The following is a 24,166-nucleotide window of genomic DNA, read 5'->3' on the forward strand; positions in this document are numbered from 1 at the left end:
ATCCTTCATTATATAACACCTCTTTCTTGCGTGTATGAATTGGAACCTTTTTAATTATTTTGTTTCAATATACTCTACTTTTCTTAGAGTATTTCTTCTCTTAAAGTTCAAAGTTCATTTCCATATTTGTGTCCAAACACGTTATTGATGGATCTTGGAACGTGGTTCCTTTGCTGATGCTGGTGCGTGGCGTCGCTGGTTCACAAGCTATTCTCGGGTGTGTTCCCGTTGTAAAGAAAGTCCAAGAAGTTGCGACACGTTAAGGGTTCAAAGTGCGGTGCTAAGTGTAAAGTTGAACAAGGAGTTCTTTTTACTGTAACTTAGATCAGCTTTGAATTATATCTTGTAATGTGTTTTTAACTTAATGAATTGCTTCGATCTAGACAAGGTCTCATGGATATAGGCTAAAAGTGGATTTAGCCGAACCATGTATATGGCTGTGTTCTTTATTTTCCGCACTTGTGTTTGGTGTGTTCAAATTGGTATTGTTTAATCTACTTGGTAATTATTCCGCTGCACTTAAAATGGGTAACTACACTCTAATGTGAGTTAAAACTCCAACTATCTCCCCAACAAAGTTATTTTTTTTTTAAATTATAAAAACATCTGATACCATATCCATCAACTACAAAATAATCACGGGGCAAGTGTTTATGTATCTAAAATCTAATAAAATTCGGTCAACCGACTTCTTTATTACTAACAATATTCAAATTGTGCAATCACAACTACAGAAACATAATGTTTTGCAAAACAATAATAAATAGAAAAAGTCTCATTGCAGAGTATGATCATTAATGGAAAATCTTGAAATTAAAGAAACCAACTAAAGTGGATAAAAGTGGATCCACCTTTCAAACATCTCATAACTTTCTCTACCTTTCCACTCAGTAGGAGAGTGACCTGATCCCTGTATAAAATTTACTCATAATATTAGCTTCAATAATTTACATAAAACTCTTTCTCACAAATTGAAGAAACTAAAGATAGTTCTTAGTTCTTACTTTTGAAGTGGCATAAGTAAGTCGATATCCATAATTTGAATACTTCATTGTGTACCTAAATTGAAGATGCATTGGCATATATAATTATGGAATGTAATGTCATATTGAATCAAATTAAAGAAAGTTGAAAAGATTAGATTTTAAGGAGTCTGCAAACTTATAAACTTACCCTGCAACTTGACCACCAACATACCACGGTCGCCAATCTTCATCCAAAGTTATATCGAGTTCAGTTAACCAATATTCGGTTGATATATGTGGAACAACCAGATCATGATCACCACTGCACAAAATTACAATTATATTATTATGCAGGAATTCTGGGCAAAAGAAGAAGCTATATATAAGATAAATATATTATCTTGATGAATCTGTAAAGCTCCAATAAGGTTACCCATAAAGTAAAACTTGGATGCCTGTTTTTGTAAGATTTTTGTGATAGTCAAAATTACTCCCAATATCAACATCATAGTTAGTCTTCAAGGTAAGGTTGCACCTACGCCACTCTTGACTTGTTCCCTGCTTCCAAATAAAATACAATTTTTAATGTCATATAAAAATAATTAAAATCTCAATCTCCCACTATTCTTGAATATATGTTAATACCTCTCGGACATGCAGAGCACTTTGAACACCTTTATCGTTTGCCCATATAGTGGAGAGTAGATAAGCAAAATCCTGCAAATTAACATAAATTAACAATTACATCAACAAGAAGCGCTAAATCTTGATGATAAAGATTACCTTGCACCAATAGTCATTTGCTCCAGGTGGAAGGCGATAATGTTTTGAATTTTCCTTCAAAAATCTTCTCTTCCTTCTATCGTTATCTGATTTTGGTTTTATTGTAGCACACTTGGGAGCCAACACCATTTCTCCATTTATTTGTTCCGTTAACTACAATATTCAAATTAACGCTTTCTTAATACAGTATATAACATTTTACATCACAGTGAAGCAGTTGAGTTTAAGAAAGAAGAAAATTTGATCACACATCAATCGTACATTATCCATTATTTCCAAATACTCTTCGCAATCCGCACTGACGGTAGTGGCACCCCAATCAACGTAAGAGCCGTTGCAATAGTCTTTGGCTGACTGTGAAAAGCAATTAATTAAACATTGAATTTTATGTTTAATTAGATTTAGACATTTAGTGATCGAAATATAAAGTGTAATTAATATTATTGACCTAATAAAAAAACGTTGATTTAGTTATTGAAATGCAATGACTCACTTCGTAAATAGCTTTAGATATAAGTCCCAGCTGATGAGCCTGTGGTATTTCATCATTGACTTCAAGTTCAAGATCTGAATGTGGTGATCCACTTATGTATCCCTGATTAATTAATTCATAGAAAATAATTAGAAATTACAGTTAATTTAAGATTCATAATTAGCATAATGAACCAAAAGGGCTGAATTAGTATAAGTTTATATATCCTTACTAGTATACTTATTGATGGCTCAACTCCGGCTTTATTATCTGCAATGCCATGTATATATAATTGACACATTAGATAAACTAATAACAAAAATATACGTCCCCCACAATTGATGAAAAAAATTGGCTTCAGTAATTACCTTCCAATATTTTTTGAACCACAATTGGAGCAACGATACCAGAATAAGAATCAGTAGCAAGAACAACTCGGTTTGGAATGTATTGAGGATGTTCATTCAACCACTGCCTCCAATTAAAAATTAAAATAAAATAATGCATAATATAATTGAGATCTATGAGAGCTTGTGCTAACATAAAATTCTGTTAAGTTAAGCATAATTTTATATTAAACTTTCACTCACGGTTCTTATAAAATTGTAAGTTTGATATGCAAACTTAGAGTCTGAAAGGACGAAACCTGCGACAGTTGATGCATAGGAATAACCAGAGCCAACAGGTGAATCTACAAAAACTATGCTGGCAGTCTGCAAAATTAATAAAATTTATCACCTTAAGACAATCATAAAACATGATTTTTTTTAATCAAATTAATGCCATATATAGCTTAAAATTTTGGCACCTTTGTCCATGTGTAGGGATACAAATGTAATGATGGCAAGCCACCAGTGTAGTCAGTTTGATTAAACTGTAGTGGACCTGTATAAAAAAAAAAATATATGTAGTCAACATCAAAGTTAGGGCAAATATGTAATTTTGAATATAAGCATTTATGAATATATTCCCACAGCACTATCCAACAAAACGACATCGTGACATAATGATAATGATAAAAATAGTACGCTCTCATAATCCTAAATCACACTCTATCTAAGTCACCTAGCCAAATTTGACCAATCCAACAAAACGACATCGTGACATAATGATAATGATAAAAATAGTACGCTCTCATAATCCTAAATCACACTCTATCTTAGTCATCTAGCCAAATTTGACCATACCTACTTAACATATTTAATTAAGGAAATAGTAATTTATTAATATATTCGAATAACATTTATTTCATATACCCCTTTACAAGATTGTTTAGCTAACATTATCACACTTAAACTTTTCAAAATTATTAAAAAGAAAAAAAAAAAAAACCCTTATAATTATTGAATACTCCCCTTAAATTATTTTTAAAAAAAAAATCCTCTTATCACAATAGGGTTTCAATAATTATAACTTAGAAGGGGATTTTCGATAGTTTTTGAAAACTTTTGAGTGTGCTTCAAGGGGTTGTAAAAATAAACCCATCCCCATGTTGGAATGTATAAGAGAGGAGGATAAATGAAATACCAGTTTGGAAGAAAAAACCATTTAAGGCGGAACAACCAGGGCCTCCAACTACATAAAAAAGAACAGGATCTACTTCAGGATTTCCTTGCGACTCCACAAACAAGTAGAAGAGCTCTGAATCCCCCACGCTCACATATCTGAGTTTTCAAAAATCCTCTTAAAAATTAACTTACTTCAGTTTACACAAATGTAAAAAAGTGACCAAATTAAATTTCACTACTTACCCAGTTTCAAGTTTGAAAGGAAGAGTACCGGTATATCCCGGCAGTGTCCTCACAATTTGCCCACAATCTGCATTTCTCAGAAAAAGAAAAACAAACAACAAAACCAAACTTGAGAATTTGGTGAGATTTGAAGGCATGATATTCATATAACGAGGAGTTAATTTTATTTGAAAGTGAAGTGATGAAGTCTACGCTGGTAAAGTGAGTGTATATTTATACATATAAGAAACTTTCCTTTTTAGTGTATGTGTGTGAATCGGAAATTAGAAGATGAATTTCCTAACTTCCATTCTTATTAAAATCTGGTAAGGAATATTGGATAACTGTAAGTCAACTCAACGTAGCGGTCGATTGCGTGGACGTACATGGTTTGGATAAACTTAACCAGCAGTTTAAAAAACGCACGAGAAAACACATAATGTAAAATTACTGGACCAGGGGAGCAGACATTTTTTTAAGTGGTGTTTCGTTCAGGAAATGTTGGATTACTGGAAAGATAAATTACTTTGAAGATTATTTAGGAAAATATATTTGGTTAATTGGTGGGTATGTTATATTAATATGTTTGGTTGGAATGAATAAATTGGTAGGTATGTTATTTAATTACTGAATTGTTCTCTAATTAAATATTATTTTTAATATTATTATTATTTGGATTACTATAACCCCCTTACATTTAAAAACTTAGCAAAAACAACCCCATAATAAAAGTTTAGAAAATCAACAAAACGCCCCCCACCAACTCAGCCACTACCGACTACCGACAACCACCACAGGCCACAGGTAGTCGGCAACCTAACGGCGCACGGAAGGTCTAAAATGGCCGTCGTGCACTGATATGGCCATTTCCGACCAGATCAATTATGGATCTAACTGTCAACGGTCAGATCTGTCGATCTGGCAGTCAACGGCCAGATTGGTGGCCGTTGACGGCCATAGACGTGGACGTTAACGACCATCGAACTGCAGATCGATGGATCTAGCCTTTGATGGCCATATTAGATGGTCGAAAATGGTCATATCGGTGCACGGCGGCCATTTTCGGCCTTCCATGCGCCGTTCCGGTGGCAGCGGCTGCTGGCCGCGACGGTGGTTAAGACGGCAGGTGGCTTGGGTGGGCTGTAATTTGTTTTGAATTCAAGGGCAATTTTGTCCAAAAAATTAATTAATTGGGATGAAATAGTAAAAACCATTTTCATGTAAATAAATTTAAAAATAAGGGCATTATTGTCCTAAAATTTTATTAATAAGGGATAGAATTGTAACAAAAAAAGATAATCCTTATAATCTTAGAATACCTAAGAAAATTGAAGTAATCAGATTACCTCAAATATTATCAATAGTAATTATTATTGGTATTTGAAGATTATCAGTATCTCATATTATTTGACAATCAAATATAATAATCAAGTAATATAAGATCCTAATTAAACGCCCCCAAAGAGTTACCCAAGGTTGGTTTGACAAAATCCTAAATTTTAAGAAGATTAGATACTGGGAAGAGACGGTATTATTATTCTACATCCACGTGGCAGTACTGGCCAATCAATGGTCATTGACTGGTTGGTCATACAGTTAGACTATTTGGTCATCAGTACCTTAAATTGAAAGATATATATATTTTTTAATTTCAATAAATATTTTTCTCAAAGAATTAAATATTTATGTTTCATTAAAAGAATGGGAAAGATTGAAGGCGTACTGTTATATGAAAACTATTTATACAAATTTATATAATGCAAAAACATTGAATCAATAAAAATGAAAAAAGAGATAAAAATAGACCACATAATATCTATATAAATTAGTTGATCGGTTGATACGAAAGAATTTGAAAATATAATTTATAGATGTAATATTATTATTTTTAGTTTATAACCATTTTGGATGGAAATTAAGAATTGAGTGATGATCTAGAAAAAAATAAATTTAATTAACTATAAAATAGAAGAATTGGTGTTACTCATATCTTATTAATGATTTATTTGAATTAAAACAAATCTCATTTGCATATTAATTTCTTATCTAAGAATATTAAAATGTTGTTGATATGGATTCAAATGTATTTAGTAATTAAATTTCAAATAAAGAGTAGTAAAATGTTGAAATAATTGACACAAAAATATGATTTGGTGTTTTGACTATATTTATATTTGTCACGTGTGTCAGAAAAAATAGTTAGTTGCTTGGATAGCGGATGTATGTATAGCTTAGCTTATTCAACTACTTTGACCAAACCGGACATTCTCATGCTCGTGGTAATGAAGAAAAAATAGTGTAAAAATGGACATTCAAACCAATTACAGACAATTCAACATTGAGTGGACTTACCCAATATTCTTTGCCCCATTCCAAACTAGACCGTATGTTGGGAGCTTCATTTTCAAACTTTCTAATCAACCTAACTTTCCTATATTTGTCTCCCACGTTACTCAGTTTACACTAATTTGATTGGTTCGAGCAAACAAAAGTTGCTTGTCATAATTATCATGTCTTCAAATTTTAGCCAATGGTGGACCTTGAAACGTTTGTTTTGTTCCTTTGTTTTTCTTTTCATAAATGCAGATTGTGGCCAAATCGTCCGGACGCTACCAGGCTTTTCTGGTACTCTTCCGTTCAGTCTTGAAACTGGGTGAGTGCCATTATTGTTGCCGTACTTTTCTTCAACTGACGACGGAAGGACATTTTATTGGTGAAGTACTAAACTAACTGCTATGGGCATGACTACTCAGATATATTAGCGTGGGGAGCTCAGAGCTTTTCTACTTGTTCGTGAAGTCGCAAGGAAATCCTGAAGTGGATCCTCTTCTTTATTATATAGTTGGAGGCCCTGGTTGTGCTGCTTTGAATGGTTTCCTCTTTCAAACTGGTATGTATCTCATTTAACCGTCTCTTCTTGAGATTTCACATAGACACCTTTGATGTTTAGTGAAAGAAAAAGAGATCCACAGGTTTTGGAATAGAATAATTTTCACAAACAGTTTGTCAATTATAAGGATACAAGTGTTACATTCCAAAACCTCTCCTCTTCTTGTCAATTGTTAAATCTTATAAATTAATGCAGTGTTACTCATGTCAAAATATATTTTTAGGTCCACTACAGTTTGATGAAACTGGTTACACTGGAGGTTTGCCAACGTTGCATTTATACCCACACACATGGACCAAGGTGCAATATCTATAACTTGATAAGTGTAGTATAATGTGAGGGATTGATATTAATTAAATCTGTATGATAATGATAAAATTGTAGAGTGCGAGTATAATTTTTGTAGATGCACCAATTGGCTCTGGTTACTCCTATTCAACAAACCCAGCAGATTACGAGATCTCAGACTTACAGTCAGCAAATCAATCTTATATGTTTATAAGAGAGGTGATGTTATTTAAAATGAACTTAACTTTTATGCATATACATATAGAGTTTTGTGTAATTTTTTTAATTCAATATTGCAGTGGTTAAATGAGCATCCCCAATTTATCAAAAACCCATTTTTTGTTGCTACGGATTCATATTCTGGTGTACTTGCTCCCATTATCGCAAATAATATATTGGATGGTAATTTCCCTACTAATGAATCAAGTAATTTCATTCTTCTGTTTGTTTAATTTACCTAATTATTCATGGCGTTGCAGGTAATAATGCCGGACTTGTGCCAACAATAAATCTAGTGGTAATGATCAACACTTGGTTGTTTAGCCTGTTTGGTTGCTTATAAAATTTCTAATTCTATATGAATGAAACAGGGGATTGTAAGTGGATCACCACGTATGAATGGTAAAGAAGAACAAAGTTATCAAACAATATTAGCCCATAAGCTTGGACTTATATCCAAGACTATTTTTAACGTGAGTAATTTTTATTAGCTCTATTAATATTATTTATTAATTTTATAATTACAATTACTTAAATCTAAAAATAATATTTAATATTTGGCTGTTTCACAGTATGCCAAAGAGTATTGCAATGGCACTTACTTCTATACGGATACCAGTACAATGAGTGCTGAATGCCTAGAGTATCTTGAAGTAATCGATGAGGTATTATCAAATTTTCTTTTAATTATTTTCTCAAACTCACAAAATCTTACTGGGTAATTATAAAAGCATTATCTGAATTTTGTAGTTAATTGAACAAATAAATACGGAAATGGTGTTGGCTCCCAAGTGTAGCACAGTATCACCCAAATTAGATGATGGAAACAAGAGGACATCTTTGAGACAAACTGATTATTGGTGCAAGGTTCTCTTTCTTTTTCTCTCCATTTTAGAGCTACTGGTTTTGTTAATTTGCATAATATTGGTTCTAATTAATTAATTTTTATGTTAATTTGCAGAACTTTGGTTATCTACTCTCTACTATATGGGCAAACGATGAAGGTGTTCAACGTGCTCTTCATGTCCGAGAGGTATTTATTTGATTAAAATTTAAGGGGTTTATTTCATACATCTCTTGGAGGATCGTTTAATCCCAAGTACTTCTAGAGTTTTCAAAAACTATAAAAAAACCCTTCTATAATTATGGAAAACCCACTTAGGGCCGGGTTTTTTTTTTTTTTTTTTTTTAATAATCTACGGGGTATTTAATAATTATAACAGAATTTATAATGGTTTAAAAAAAAAAATGAGTATGTTCGTATTAAATAATTCCAGGAGGGTATACAAAATAAACCCAAAATTCAAGTGGGATTGAGAATATGTGTATAAATAACAAACTGAAAATTGATTTTCATTGCTAACAGGGAACAATAAAAGAGTGGCGAAGGTGCAATCTTACATTTTCTGGGGGCTCATATGATTATGATGTCGATAGTTCTTTTGACTATCATAAAAATCTTACCAAATTAGGCCTACAACTTTTGCTTTACAGGTGATAATTTTAATACAAAATTCCAGTAAAATCTTTAGTTGCAACTCAAATGGTTGTCTTGTCGAATTTGGGTCATTAGTAAAAGTATAACTTTTATTTTGCGGTGCAGTGGCGATCATGATTTGGTTGTTCCACATATATACACAGAATATTGGATGGGTTTACTTGGCATCACTTTGGATGAAGATTGGCGACCATGGTTTGTTGGTGGCCAAACTGTAGGGTAAAGTTTATAATTATGCAGAATTTTTGTTTTTTGAATTATATTTTAGATTAAAATAACTCTATAATTTATGATACTGAATCTTCTGTTTAGGTTCACAATGAAGTACTCAAATTATGGATATCGATTGACTTATGCAACTCTGAAGGTAAGAAGGTTGTTTATGTTAACCCTGATTTTTCGGAGTGAAAGAAAATTGAAGCTAACGTTAAAGAGTTTATTTTGTATAGGGATCAGGTCACTCTCCAACTGAGTGGAAGGGAAGGGAAACCTATGAAATGTTTGAAAGGTGGGTACATTTTTACCCACTTTAGGTTGACAGCCACAGTTTCAAAACTATCAAATCTTTGTGGTTTGTAGCTACCATTTGAAATTTGCAACTTTGCAACATGATTGTTTCGAGCAAAGCATTAAATCAATAAATTGTTTTGATAACCATTGAGGAATTTTTGTGTTAAGCATTGTTTAGGGGTGACTGAAATAAACTCGGAATAATAAAAACATATTTTAATATAGATTGGGCTATTTGAAAGTGGAGATGGGTAAAGTCAATTCATTATTATTCTTTTGAAAATTAAATTCTATAAATGATAACAAGGAAATGGATTAGGTAAAGTTGTGTGAAAATAATGAAAATATAGTTTAATATAGAATTGGGTTGTTTGAGGTTAATTAGGGTGGATAAATTAGTTTGATTAACTTTTGAATTGAACTAAATTAAATACATGATTTTTAAGGCTGTCAAATAGAACTGAATCAAATCAATCCTAATTGATTGTCGATATTCATATGTATTATTTTATCATTGAAAATTTGACAAAATTACCATAATTTGTAATGAAATTATAATGAATTGTTAGTGTTATAAACAGAACAAATTAAGAAAGAAAGTATGCATGAGATGAGTTGAAAGGAAAAAAAAAAAAAAAATGAACATAAAGAATAGAGATGTTGAAAATATCCGGCCTGCACTAGGGCCCAAAAAAACAAGCCCAGGTTAGGACCTATCTCCAGAGGCCAGGATGATGAGTACATTATATTATTATTTTTCTGAATAAAAGAGAGAGATGGGAGAAAATAGATTGACGAGTCTTTTATTATGACTCATGACCTCCGTCCATTTCTATCCATAAAACATAAAATTCACGTTATTTAATTTGAAAATTTTTAAAACTTCTAAGGTTGATAGTTTATTTATGAATTTTGTGTATCTTTTTTTTTTTAAATATTAAAATATTTAAAAAAAAACCGAAAAATGAAAACACGTTTGACATGTTATCACATCCACACCAAATAAAATCCCTTATCATTTATAATTTGTCTATCTCATAGAGATTGTTTCACTTATGTCCACGGTTAATTTCTGCTTGAAATTTTGTGATAAAAACAATGGAGTTAGTAGCCTTTCTTCTCTTGTTTTCACTTCTTTTCTGGAGTAAAATTCTTATATAGTAAAACTCTCTATAGTCATAATGGTGGGACTAACTAATTTTATACTATAAAGAGGTTATAACTTAATGGAAGTGTAGTGTAGTTATAAAAATTATAGTTTTGATTTCTTATTTTATAATTCATGTTTTAGAAGTACATTATTAGGATTTCAATTCATGTTTTAGTAGTACAGTATTAGGATTTCAATTCATATTTTAGTAATATTAGGATTTCAATTCAACGCTTCGATTATCTACTTTTGAAACGGATAAAAGATCATTTCTTAGAACCAGCAAAAATAAGTGTCATTGATGGAACTATAAATGCAGTTGATGCATGGTCAATTGATGTGAAGCCACAGACAATTGTCAATGGTTTTAAGTGCTGCAAAATTAAGACCACTAATGTCAATGAATTGTAAGTTACAAATGAAGTAGATGAGGAGAATAAAAGAGTCACTATAGAATTGAGTGATCAGATTCGACAACTTCACTACACTAATCGAATGAATATTAATGTCTTCTTCGATTATCCAAATGAGCAACAAATTGTGTATGTTTTAACTAAAGGAGAAATCATTGTTGCAATTAGACAAGAAGATAAAGGAAATAATCCTCAGGATAATAGTATAGAAATACAAAAAGTCTTGTACCATGAAGCTCTAAACATGCTTGAGAAACTAAAACTATTTTGGCTTCAACAAGAAGGTATCCATGTTAACGAGCTATTACGTACTCGTAAGGTAAAAGATTTGATAAAACTCTAAAGAATAAATCATTGTCCCAAACAATTTTAAATAAATATTTTATTTTATTTTAAACTTTTCATTTTACATAACATATTTTTTTTTGTAATATACAGATAATTATTACTATGTAGAGGCAACTTTCCTTAAGGCAGAAATTAGAAAAATTATAACTTATTACAATGTAAAGTTTATTCTTATTTATAACTATCCCAAATTGGGTCTAGAATTTTTTATGACTATATAGAGTTTATTCATATATAGAGTATCACTATAGAGAAGTTTTACTCTGTATATATATATATATATATATATAGATAATGGTGTCAGTAGCCTTTTTCTTCTCTTACTGTTTTCACTTCTTTTTTGGAATAAAATTCTTAAGAAAGGTAAACGAATAGTTATTTCAAAAATACAAAAGCAGAAAAAAAGAAAATAAAATGCTAAGTTCAAAAATGAACATAGCCTTTTATTTCCTTATCATATCGCCTCAAGTTGGAGGGAGAAATGGAATGAAGCCCCAATTTGGATCGAAATTGAAGAAAAACATGACATAGTAAAAACTTGGTTAGGTTATCAAAAATTTGAATATCCGAAGGAAAAAAACAAGTTATCAAACTTCCAAGGGCTACCTTCTCACGAAATTAATGATAATCCAACTCTATATGTTTGGTACGATGATCAAAGACAAGATTGATGGTCATATGAAAATAGCTCATATTATCACACAATAGTTTAGGAGGCTGGTCTAACTTTATACCAACATCACGGAGTAGGAAAGAGATCCTTGTAAGCTCAGCTACAGTAGAATCTATGGCCTAATACTTAACCTTTGTAGTAAAAGTAAATTATGATACAGTTGGTTGCTTCTTAGAGGACCAAGATATGTAATTTTGTTAAGAGTCATTAAAATGACTCCATTAAAGTGATTAAAATACCCTTGTTATGATTTAATTGAATTTATATTAAGACAATTATGAAATTATGATTTTATTCAAGAAAATTCATATTATAATGTTTTCTTACAAATGTTGAATGTTTGGAATGATTTTTGAGATTGTGTCAGTTGATATTAGGTTGCGGTTTATTAATTAGGGTTAAATTTGCTTCATTTTGTTGTTCAGGGGCTAAAATGTCATATTTATTTCTAGGGGTTGATTTTGTCACTTTTCATTCTATAGGGACCACACTAGATTTTCTGTGAATTCTATAAAAGGAAAACTTTGCGCAATTTTTCGAGTGGCAACTGCAAAACCATCACCCTTCACCGAAATTTGGCCATTATCGGCCACCCTATGTCCACCTTTTATGTCGATTCATCTTCTTCCATCATCCCAGCGTCAATTCGACTTCCGACCGACGACGTTTCGTCTCCCATTAGTGCCTCTTCGACTTCCAACCATGTTTCACCATTTTCCGACAAAGTTTGAGCTCTCCAAGTGTTGGGTCATCTTCCTCTAGGGTTCTTCCATCTTCCCCGAGCTCCCTTGCCATCGATTTGGCCGTTTTCTAGTGAGTTTCATCACTTTACATATTGTGACTCTTCAGCTTCCAGGCAAGTTTTCGCTCATTTTTCGACAACATTGCACCTCCCCAGCTATTGATCTTCACTCCCCAGCTCGAGAGCTACCTCTTGGTACCTTCGGATCATTGTTTCACCACTAGTCAACGGAAACCACCATTGGAAGCCACTAGAATCTGGCGAGTTTTGACTTCATCATCTTCCTAGAGTCCTTTGGTCTTCTTTAGCCATAAAGTGCATCATCTTATTGTCAGTTGTTTGCCCTTCGTCATGATTAGCACCATTCCCGATTCTCCAGCCTTCATGGACACCACCATGAGCAACTAAACTCCCGATTACCTGTTACGGTTGTAGACTGTAAAAATCTATGGTTACGAAATGGACAGATCTTATGAGGTTGAGGCCACTAACAATCAACTGGCCTTGTACACAAAGAAACAAATGCGAAGCTCACGGGGGACATCGATGCGGTGTCTACTGTAGACACCCTAATGCTCAAGTTAGCGAGGCTTGAAAGGCTATTTAGTGAGGACTAAGAGAGGAAAGTTTACCGAAATCTCGTCAAGGATTAGAACTACAACAAAGGTGACGGTGGTTCTTGAGAGGAAGAACTTTTAAGAGCAAGAAAGTGGTATTGAGATTGAATGCATTATGAAAGGGTTGGCCTCTGTTTATATAGTGAACCCAGGGGGTTGGAGTCCTAGTAGGACTTTGAGTCCTACTTGGTAGAGGAGTTCGAATTAGGAAGGAATTCATATGGCTTGCCTTTATCAAATTAGCATTACCAATTCAAGTAAGATCTTGGATCTTGACTAAGTGAAAAGTAAATATGATTCTAATTCCTATTTTGGGATGAATATGGGCTAATGGGCTAGAGCCCGATTTATCTTAACTTGTAGGAAGGCCCAACTCATGGAGTGGTCAATCCACAATGAAGCGTAGCCGGAATTGGGTTAAGGCATTGGGTCGTAATATGTTTATTTCATTATTGGACCTCGTCAGGCCCAATACGATTTTTTGCCCATACAGTATGTCCCCCACTCTCTAAGTTAAAGGGTATCTAACTTAGAAAATATATTCAATTAATCGTAGATGTAATACGAACGAGTCAATGTCCTCTCAGGGAGGGTTTGACTCGAAACACTTGTTACTGCCACAAGGGCATAGGTTGTTCGACTTAGTTCGTGTGGCCGAATGGAAAGGCAGGATCTAGCGGAATGATATATCAAATACTTTTTCACTTAATTTTTTTAACAATTTAAAAATATATCAAATACAACTATCTTTTTAAGTTTTCTCTTATCATTGGCGAAATTAGTTCAGATTTTATAATATTTTTAAAATTTGCAAATTCTGCAAATTAAATAAAATGTTTAATTATTTTAATATTTTTTTTTTCTCCGTATAATTTGAACTGCATTAAAAACATAAATGGATAAAGACATATGACTATATTATTTTTTTCAATTTGTTTGAATTAAGATTTCTAACTATCTATGATTAAAATCATCAAAAAAATTTAAGACCATTTGTTTGTCATACAAATTGTCTTTCTATTTTAACACTTCTTCTCGTTCCAACACTAGCTAAGAACCAGGAAAATTATGTCAAAAATAAGAACAAACCAACCTTATTTGAGCATATCGTTTAACAAACATTTGTAACCGTAAATTGTTGGAGAGATGGAGATTGATAGGAGGGAAGAGAACCATATAAATAGAGATAGTCTTTTGTGAAATTATATTGTGCGTTCAAAGCAAAAAACAAGGCCACAACACAATGGTTACGATGTACAAAATCATCTGTTTCCTTTCACTTTTGTTCATATCGGGGTATGCTGACAAACCTGATCCTCTCCCTCTTAGATTAACGGATTATAATGGCAACTGGGAGTTGATATCTGAAAACTCCGGTGTCTCCGCCATGCATGCTATCTTGCTTCCGAAACTTAACAAGGTTTTGATGTATGATGCTACTGTTTGGAGGACATCAAAGATTCCATTGCCTCCTGAGAAGATGCCTTGTCGTATTGCGAATGAGGAAACCGGTGAATTGGACTGTTGGTGTCATTCTGTGTTATTCGATTATGAAACAGCAAAATTGACAGCACTCAAGGTACTTAAATGAATAATCATAATTGTTATGCATTTATTTTTTTAGTTTAATTATTTTCGTTAACAATGCAATGTCTGTGTGTGATAGATTGAGCATGACACGTGGTGCTCATCAGGAGGCCTCACAGTGGACAGAAACTTGGTTAGCACGGGAGGTAATGGAAAAGGAGCCAACACTGTAAGATATCTCTCCACATGTGAAAAATGTGATTGGAGAGAGTACCCATCATCACTTGCAGATCCTAGATGGTGTATATCTATACTTCGTTATATATGTTTATATATATATATATATATATATAATTTCTTTACTTTTCTCAGAAATAATTTTTCTTCAATCCCTGTAGGTACTCAACACAAGTAACCTTACCAGATGGTGGGTTCATCGTGTTTGGGGGGCGTGGTGCCTTTAGTTACGAATACATTCCAATAGAAGGACAAACCAATAAGAACCCCACCTTTCTCCCTTTGCTTCAACAAACTTCTGATCAGTTCAATGCTCAAACGCAATTTAACATAGAGAATAATTTATACCCTTTTGTCCACCTCTCCCCCAATGGAAATCTCTTTATTTTCTCCAACAACCGTTCAATCTTGCTTGACCTTAAAACTAACCAAGTTGTCCGCGAATTCCCAGTTCTCCCTGGTGGCTCCCGTAACTACCCTGCATCGGGAATGTCCGTTCTCCTCCCATTAAGACTTAAACTTGGCACATTGAAAAAGATCAACGCTGAAGTCTTGGTTTGTGGTGGTGCACCTTGGGATTCATTTTATTACGCAGAGACTCAAAAGAAATTTTTGCCTGCATTACAAGATTGCGGAAGAATACAAATTACAAAGCCTAATTCAGTTTGGAGAATTGAAAAAATGCCATCACCACGTGTGATGGGCGATATGATGATTCTTCCAAATGGAGATGTCATAATGTTTAATGGTGCTAAAACAGGTACTTCCGCATGGAATGATGCGGAGGACCCCAATTTTGCTCCTGTTTTATATATGCCTAAAGGACCAAAGGGCCAAAGGTTTAAGGAGTTAGCCCCTTCACCCATTCCAAGAATGTACCACTCATCAGCCGTGATGCTACCAGATGGAAAAGTTCTTATAGCAGGCAGCAACACTCATGATGGTTACGATTATAATGCCAAGTACCCCACAGAGCTTAGGGTTGAGAAATTCTCCCCACCTTACTTAGATCCATTAGTGGCTGGACTAAGACAACAGATATTGGTTGAGTTTTCAGACAAAGAAATGAGTTATGACCAACAGTTCTCGGTGAAAGTTAGTTCAAATGAGCCCAAACTAAATATAGATGAAGTTAAAGTTACGATGTATGCACCCGCTTTCACAACACATGGTATTTCCATGAATCAAAGGCTCCTTATCTTAGGTTTGGTTGATGTGGTTAGCAACCTCTCGACACCAATAGTTCACAATATTATAGCTAGAGCACCTAGGTCAGGTGAAATTGCTCCTCCTGGGTATTATCTTCTTTCTGTCGTTTATAAAAGAGTTCCAAGCGCTTCCATGTGGGTTCATATCAAATAGATTCTTATACATGCTACTACGTATATATATTTGTTTGTCTATCTTTTTTCCCCATTTTAGGCTGAGAAATTTGTTATTTTGCTTACCTGCGGCGGAGCTAAGAAAGTAGTTGAGGCAGGGCAAAAAAGTAATTGTAATACGCTGAAGATAATTCAGTGAAAATATTATTTATGAAAAATTATAATAAGGTTATTATTCTTTCGTTATTCATCTTATATATTCACCTTTGTGTAATTATCGTACTTTATGTTTCACAAGATAATATTTGCACTATACATGTCAATAGATATGTTTTTATTTAAATAGATGAATAACATAGCGTCGCTTTAATTTTTTTTTTTTTTTTTCTTTGCTTTCTATAATTTTGTTATTACTGCTTCCAAAACAATCATGATTAAAAATATTAATAATGTTAAAGGTATAGATAAGTTAAAACTAACATATCATCTTGAATATATATATAATCAAATTAATCAATACATTTTCTGTATAAAAATTAAATATTGTAGTACACATGATATATGTTTTAAATTAAATCTTAAGTAGAACGATAAAAAAAATAACGGCTAAGTGTTGACATAAAAGAGTGTAAGTGCAAAGATGTCATGTATTTGGGTGTCTTTAATAATGTTGTCAAAGTGGTGTCGTTTTGAGTAAAGAAATCAAGTAGGATTAGCTGTAGTTGTTAACACTCTGTAACTTGATAGAATTTGAGGTGGGTCTGACTCCTCACCCAATAAGGCCTTGTTGAATGAGAGGATCACCCCCTCTTATAACCCAATAGGATTGAGCGTGCCTAGTTGGTGTGGGACTCCAACACTCCCCCTCACGGTCAAGCCCATATGGTGGGTCATGCCTATTGATGGAGGTAGTTGTTGGCTTTAACTCCTCACCCGTTGGTTAAGCGCTCAACTCAATTGAACCTAGCTCTGATACCATGACAGAATTTGAGGTGGGTTTGACTCCTCACCCAATAAGGCCTCGTTGAATGAGAGGATTACCCCCTCTTATAACCCAATAAGGTTGAGCATGCCTAGTCGGTGTGGGACTCCAACACTCCCCCTCATGGTCAAGCCCATATGGTGGGTCATGCTTGTTGGAGTTAGGCCTAACTCCTTACCCAAAAGGCCTTATTGAGTGGGAGGATTGCCTACTCTTATAAACCCATTGGCTTAAGCGTGCCTAGTCGATATGGGATCTTCAACACTCCCCCTCACGGTCAAGCCCATATGGTCCACTTGCCTATGAATGGAGGTAGTTTGGCAGCCCACCGCTGGTCAATCATTCAGCTCAAATGGGGCTGACTCTGATACCACTTGTTGGAGTTGGGCCTAACTCCTCACCCAAAAGGCCTTATTGAGTGGGAGGATTGCTGATGTGTGTTTCCTACAACATGCAATATGTAGCAAGTATACTAATCGCACAAGTAATATAATGATGAGTGAGTATCATTCCCACGAGGATTGTTAGCTAAACACTAAGTTTCCTACTATTCTCAAGTTGGAGCAATCGACTTCTTTGGATTAATGGGAGCTATTTCTAATTAACACTGAACAATAAATTTTAAACTAAAATTAACGATGAAATGCGAGATGAAAAACACAGATAGAAATTAGTTCAAGTAAAACGGTTAGGGTTTTGACTTCATTCGGATTTTATGGGTAAAACCTATAAATTAAACTAAATTCATACTCATATGCATTGATTGTAAATCGAACTCTCCAAAGTGTTAAACATACCTTCTCAGGCTATGTTTCCCTACTCTTCCTTATCAACTTTCCACACCCAACAATTTGAAAGTTAACAAATCCAAGCTCATTAAGCATAAGAATTCTACAATGATTTCATGGATTTTTGAATCTATCTCTAGCATCCAATACTACAATGGTGATTANCTCCATGAATCAAAGGCTCCTTATCTTAGGTTTGGTTGATGTGGTTAGCAACCTCTCGACACCAATAGTTCACAATATTATAGCTAGAGCACCTAGGTCAGGTGAAATTGCTCCTCCTGGGTATTATCTTCTTTCTGTCGTTTATAAAAGAGTTCCAAGCGCTTCCATGTGGGTTCATATCAAATAGATTCTTATACATGCTACTACGTATATATTTGTTTGTCCATCTTTTTTTCCCCATTTTAGGCTGAGAAATTTGTTAATTTGCTTACCTGCGGCTGAGCTAAGAAAGTAGTTGAGGCGGGGCAAAAAAGTAATTGTAATACGCTGAAGATAATTCAGTGAAAATATTATTCGTGAAAAATTATAATAAGGTTATTATTCTTTCGTTATTCATCTTATATATTCACCTTTGAGTAATTATCGTACTTTGTGTTTCACAAGATAATATTTGCACTATACATGTCAATAGATATGTTTTTATTTAAATAGATGAATAGCATAGCATTGCCTCTTTTTTTTTTTTTCCTATAATTTTGTTATTACTGCTTCCAAAACAATTATGATTAAAAATATTAATAATAATGTTAAAGGTATAGATAAGTTAAAACTAACGTATCATCTTGAATATATATATAATCAAATTAATCAGTACCTTTTCTGTATAAAAATTAAATATTGTGGTACACATGATATATGTTTTAAATTAAATTTTAAGTAGAACGATACAAAAATAACGGCCAAGTGTTGACATAAAAGGGTGTAAGAGCAAAGATGTCAGGTATTGGGTGTCTTTAATAATGTTGTCAAAGTGGTGTCGTTTTGAGAAAAGAAATCAGGTAGGATTAGTTGTAGTTGTTAACACTCTGTAACTGAATCATGTATCAATATAAAAGAGCTACTGCTCTTTCTCATTGTAACAACAATCGAAGTAATACACACAAATTTGTGTTCTCTCTTTTAATCATGTATCAATATAAAAGAGCTACTGCTCTTTCTCATTGTAACAACAATCGAAGTAATACACACAAATTTGTGTTCTCCCTTTTCTCTCTAAATTGTTTTTCATTCAATTTTGCTTACATTTCATATGGTATCAGAGCCCTAACTCGCGTCAATGGCTAAGGATTCTTCTTCTTCTCATATGCTTAACAGCAATCGAGAAATGTTGCAAGATTTCTCAAATCGAACTACGTCAGCTCTCAATTCGAGCTTGCAAGTTATAAACCCTAAGTTGACAAGAAACAACTACCGCTTTTGGAGCTCTCAAGTTTTATCCACCGTTGGCTCTCATGAATTAGAAGACCACCTCTTAGGGAGAGCTCGTTGTCCCTCACCAGTTCTAATCGATGAATCTGAGGTTAGTGAACAACTTAATCCGGCTTATGTTTTGTGGAAAAGAGTTGATAAATGCTTAGTAAGCTGGTTACTTGCATCAATATCGGAAAGCATGTTCTATGTTGTTTCAAAATGTAGATTAGCTACTGAAATTTGGTTAGCCTTAAAAAATGAATTTATAACAGATTCCAAGGCTCGAGCTCTTCATCTTAAAAACTTGCTTCAAACAACTCAGAAAGGTAGTCTGGGTATTAGTGATTATGTTAAAAAGATGAAAGAGATCTCTGAAAGTTTAGCAACAAGTGGAATGATTGCATCTGATAAGGACTTGCTTTAATACGTGTTAGATGGGTCAGGCCCTGAATATGATGCCGCTGTTATGACCCTTACTTCCAGATTAGAATCCAAAGTTGACAGTGTTACACTTTAAGACGCACAATTTTTACTTCAGAAGTATGAGCTTAGACTTGAAAAATTTAACTCAATTGATCTCTATAATAGGTCTGTCAATGTAGCCTTAACTAGTCATCGTTGCCTCTGGTGCTTCTAGATCAAAAGACTAGGCCAGCCACAACAAAGCTACAGACTCTGACCATTTTTCCAACACTATACCTTCCCTAATTTCACTAGGAAATCCTCATAGCTCACAAACCTATGTTATTCCACTAGTATTCCCAACCTCTCAACCTCAAACTTTTATACCTTTTATTGGTAATGGATTGAATCAAAACCGGACTGGACCTACTGTTTATGGAAGAGGCAGAGGTCATGGTAGTGGGAGAAATAGACTCATTTGCCAGGTCTGTAATAAGGTTGGACAGTCTGATGTTCAGTGCTATCATCGTTTTAATGTAGCCTACAATGGTGTTTCATAGCAGCAGCAGACTGTTCATGTTTTCCAACAGCAACAACCTGTTCTCTCTTCTCAAGGCTACCAAAATGTATTACCTTAGCATTATAAAAATTCAACTTATCCTCAGCATGCTCAGCACAATGTTTTCTCTACTTCTAATCCATTACACACTGTTCACTCACCACCAGTACCAAATAGTGGTTCAGCACAGTTCAATCCTCCTTCCATTGGACAATCAAGCACCACATTTGCTCCTACATCAAGTTTTGGAATACCTAGTCAGCAGAATTCTAGTTATAGCCAAGCTCACTTTGTTTCTACTGGACCAGAGGCTGGAATTTGAACTGATAATGGTGCAGTTTTTGGACAATCTGGGACTTATTATAACCAACCATCTTATGGTTTTTATGTTGCTATAGCTTTTACTTCAACAGATCTAGCATGGTATATGGACTCTAGAGCAACCGATCATGTGACCTCTGATCTTGGACAGCTACAAATCAGTAAGACTTGTGAGGGTGATACTCAACTTCAAGTAGGCAACAGTGAGCACCTTTCTATCTCTTATACAAACCATTCTATCTTACCTAGTTCATTGCATTCCAAATGTTTACATCTTAGGAATATACTTTGTGTGCCAAACATTACAAAAAATATGCTTAGCATTTCTAGGTTTACCAAAGACAACAATGTTATTGTTGAGTTTGATGCAAATTGTTGTGTTGTTAAGGACAAATCCACAAAGGCAATGTTACTATAAGGGGGCCTTAAAGGAGGTTTATATAATATTCCACCTGCTTTGTTCCCTTCCACTGCCTCATCCTCTACAGCCTTATTCGTATCACCTACCTATTGTTCATCATCCAATAAAGTAGCTCCTGTCCAATTCTCAGGAGATGTGTTGTTTAGTCAATCTCATGGGTCTAGTAGTCAAAACAAGTTAGTTGTACCTACTGATGTTACTTTACATTGTAATCAGTCTCAAATACAAGCTACTAATAATTTGTCTTCCTTATCATCCCATAATAGGTTAGACAATAAAGCTAACCTCTCGTGTAAAGAAGTTTGTAACACCTCTAATGCTAATAAAATTGATCATTTGGTTTCTTAAACTGCTTCAGTTTCTGATGTTCATTCTGCTAGTGACTTTATTTGATCCTAATATGCATAATTCTGATGGGTTACAACCTACATGTGTCACTACTTTGGATAAGGCTGAAGCAAAGTCTATGAGTAATGCATTCTTATGTCCTAAGTCTGAGATGCCTCATGCTATTCAGAATAAACTAAGTCTACCTGAAAATGTGCAGTTAACTACTTTGCATGTACCTAATGTGTCACATATTAATATGCATGAGCAAAATCTGACTAAGTATGAATTTCAAAATAATGTTCACTGCCTTGCTGTTAATAAACAATTCCCTTCCCATATGATTTGGTATAGGAGGTTAGGACACCCCAATTCTACTATTTTTCGCAAAATCATGTCCTGTTTTTCAGGTTCACAACCACAATCCTCACAATTTCCAAAATTTGAAAACTTCTTTTGTGATGCATGTCAGTTAGGCAAACTACATCAAAACACTTTTTCTTCCTCTCAATCACATGCCCTTGAACCTCTTGCCTTAATTCATAGTGATGTTTGGGGTCTTGCCCCTGTAGTTTTTGTTGAAGGTTTCAGGTATTATGTTCAGTTTTTAGATGATTTTAGCAGGTTTACATGGGTTTTTCCTTTTAAAAACAAAAGTTGAAGTTAAGTCTATTTTCATCAAGTTTCATCATCTTGCCAAGAGGCAATTTAGCACTAAACTAAAGTGTCTTCAATTCGATCAAGGAGGAGAGTATAAAACTCTCATTCCTTATCTTAATGACTCAGGCATTCAATTTAGACACTTATGTGCCTATACTCACCAACAAAATGGTCGGAGTGAGCGCAAACATAGACATATTGTAGAGACCGGTTTAACATTACTTGCACATGCATATATGCCCTTGCATTATATGGTGTTAGCATTTGAGACTGTTACTTTCTTAATCAATAGAATGCCTACTGATGTCTTAAACGGTGATACTCCTTATCTCAAATTATTTCATAAACAACTTGCCTATGAGAGTCTTAAAGTGTTTGGGTGTATTTGTTTTCCCTATCTTTGTCACTTCAACAGCCACAAGTTTAGTTTTCATTCCTCTAAGTGTGTTTTTATGGGCTATAGTCTAATCCATAAGGGGTATAAGTGTTTAAGAGAAGATGGAAAAAAATTGTCACACCTAGTGTCACCTTTAATTAAACATAGTTTCCCTTCCAAAACAAACAGTTTATTGACCCTTATGACATCTCTTCCTTCAAACGCATTCCTCTCACCTTACAGGATAGCTCTATCACCTCTTCCTCATCTCCTATACCCTGTTTCATACTACCTAACTCTTCTTCGGTTGCTCCTATTCCTCATGTAGTAACAAAGCCTTCAAACAAGGTTGTCCTTAATGATTCAACGGTTGCTACTTATACCATTTCGCCTTGCATCAAATTACCTACCTTTACCTCTCCTACAAATAATCAGTCATCTAATCCTCACCCACCTTCCACTACTATACAGTCACCTAACCAACATGCCAACCCACACCTTCTTGGTATATCTGATATAGCCCAAGTTCCTTATACATCTGATATAACACCTTGTAGCAGCCCTTTAGACTTATCTACATTGCCATCAACATCTGCTCCCATGTCCATCACCTCACCATCTACTGATATACTGAATACATCACCTTGTAGTAGCTCTTTAGACCTTTCTACATTGCCATCCGTATCTTCCTTACCTGTGATCAGTTCAGATTATGTTTTGCCTGCCTGCTGTCTTGAAGTTGATTTATCATCAGCATAAGTCTCTATTGATTCAATGCCAGTTTAACCTGTTCCGAATTTACACCCTATGATTACAAGGTCAAAATCTGCTGTTTTTGTCTCCAAATCAACCACTGGTCTAGTTTCAATTGAGCCTGACATTTTGCTGCATTCAGCCTTCCTTACTACTGGCCAAAGATGTTACAGAACCTAAACTCAATTCTACAATTGAAGCACCAGCAAGTCCAGCTTGGAAAGCAGCCATGCAAGTTGAGTTTGATACCACTAGTCCAGTTTCAACTAAGCCTGACATTTTGCTGCATTCAGCCTTCCTTACTACTAGTCAGGATGTTATAGAACCTAAACCCAATTCTACAATTAAAGCACTTGTAAGTCTAGCTTGGAAAGCAGCCATGCAGGTTGAGTTTGATGCTCTTATTCACAATAACACTTGGTCTCTTGTTCCATTCTCTTTCGACATTAATATTATAGGTAACAAATAGGTTTTCAAAACCAAATTCAATGCAGATGGCAATCTCTAGAAATACAAAGCCAAGCTATTGACAAAGGGATTTCAACGAACACCGAGATTTGATTACTTTGAAACTTTCAGTCCTATCATCAAGCCATCAACCATTCGTATCATTCTTACTTTGGCAGTTTCTAATGCTTGGGACATTCAATAGATTGATGTGAATAATGTCTTTCTTAATGGCACTCTAAATGAGATAGTATATATGCGACAGCCAGCTAGTTTTGAGTCCTTTGATTACCCCTCTTTTGTTTGCAAATTGAACAAAGCTTTGTATGG

General features: G+C 34.2%; 2 protein-coding genes and 1 long non-coding RNA gene across 3 annotated transcripts; 2 read left to right on the top strand and 1 right to left on the bottom strand.

The window, feature by feature from the left end:
* The first annotated feature begins 433 nt into the window (after positions 1-433).
* LOC116141752 (serine carboxypeptidase-like 18) lies at positions 434-9,378 on the top strand. The gene is made up of 14 exons (XM_031427239.1): positions 434-479; positions 6,513-6,603; positions 6,704-6,840; positions 7,064-7,140; positions 7,225-7,347; positions 7,428-7,530; positions 7,608-7,645; positions 7,719-7,820; positions 7,920-8,012; positions 8,098-8,214; positions 8,714-8,841; positions 8,951-9,064; positions 9,158-9,212; positions 9,295-9,378. The coding sequence occupies exons 1-14, from the start codon at positions 434-436 to the stop codon at positions 9,376-9,378; spliced, it is 1,308 nt and encodes a 435-aa protein (XP_031283099.1).
* On the bottom strand, positions 2,031-2,649 carry LOC116141753. The gene is made up of 4 exons (XR_004129872.1): positions 2,589-2,649; positions 2,453-2,490; positions 2,242-2,343; positions 2,031-2,102 (listed from the first exon to the last, which is right to left on the bottom strand). It is a non-coding gene; the product is annotated as an uncharacterized LOC116141753 (long non-coding RNA).
* A 5,172-nt stretch (positions 9,379-14,550) lies between the features above and the next one.
* Positions 14,551-16,424, top strand: LOC116141535 (aldehyde oxidase GLOX1-like). Its single transcript, XM_031427037.1, has 3 exons — positions 14,551-14,877; positions 14,965-15,125; positions 15,224-16,424. The coding sequence occupies exons 1-3, from the start codon at positions 14,551-14,553 to the stop codon at positions 16,422-16,424; spliced, it is 1,689 nt and encodes a 562-aa protein (XP_031282897.1).
* Positions 16,425-24,166: the final 7,742 nt, after the last annotated feature.

The sequence above is a fragment of the Pistacia vera genome, unplaced genomic scaffold (assembly GCF_008641045.1).
Source record: "Pistacia vera cultivar Batoury unplaced genomic scaffold, PisVer_v2 Contig40, whole genome shotgun sequence".
Lineage (NCBI taxonomy): Eukaryota > Viridiplantae > Streptophyta > Magnoliopsida > Sapindales > Anacardiaceae > Pistacia > Pistacia vera.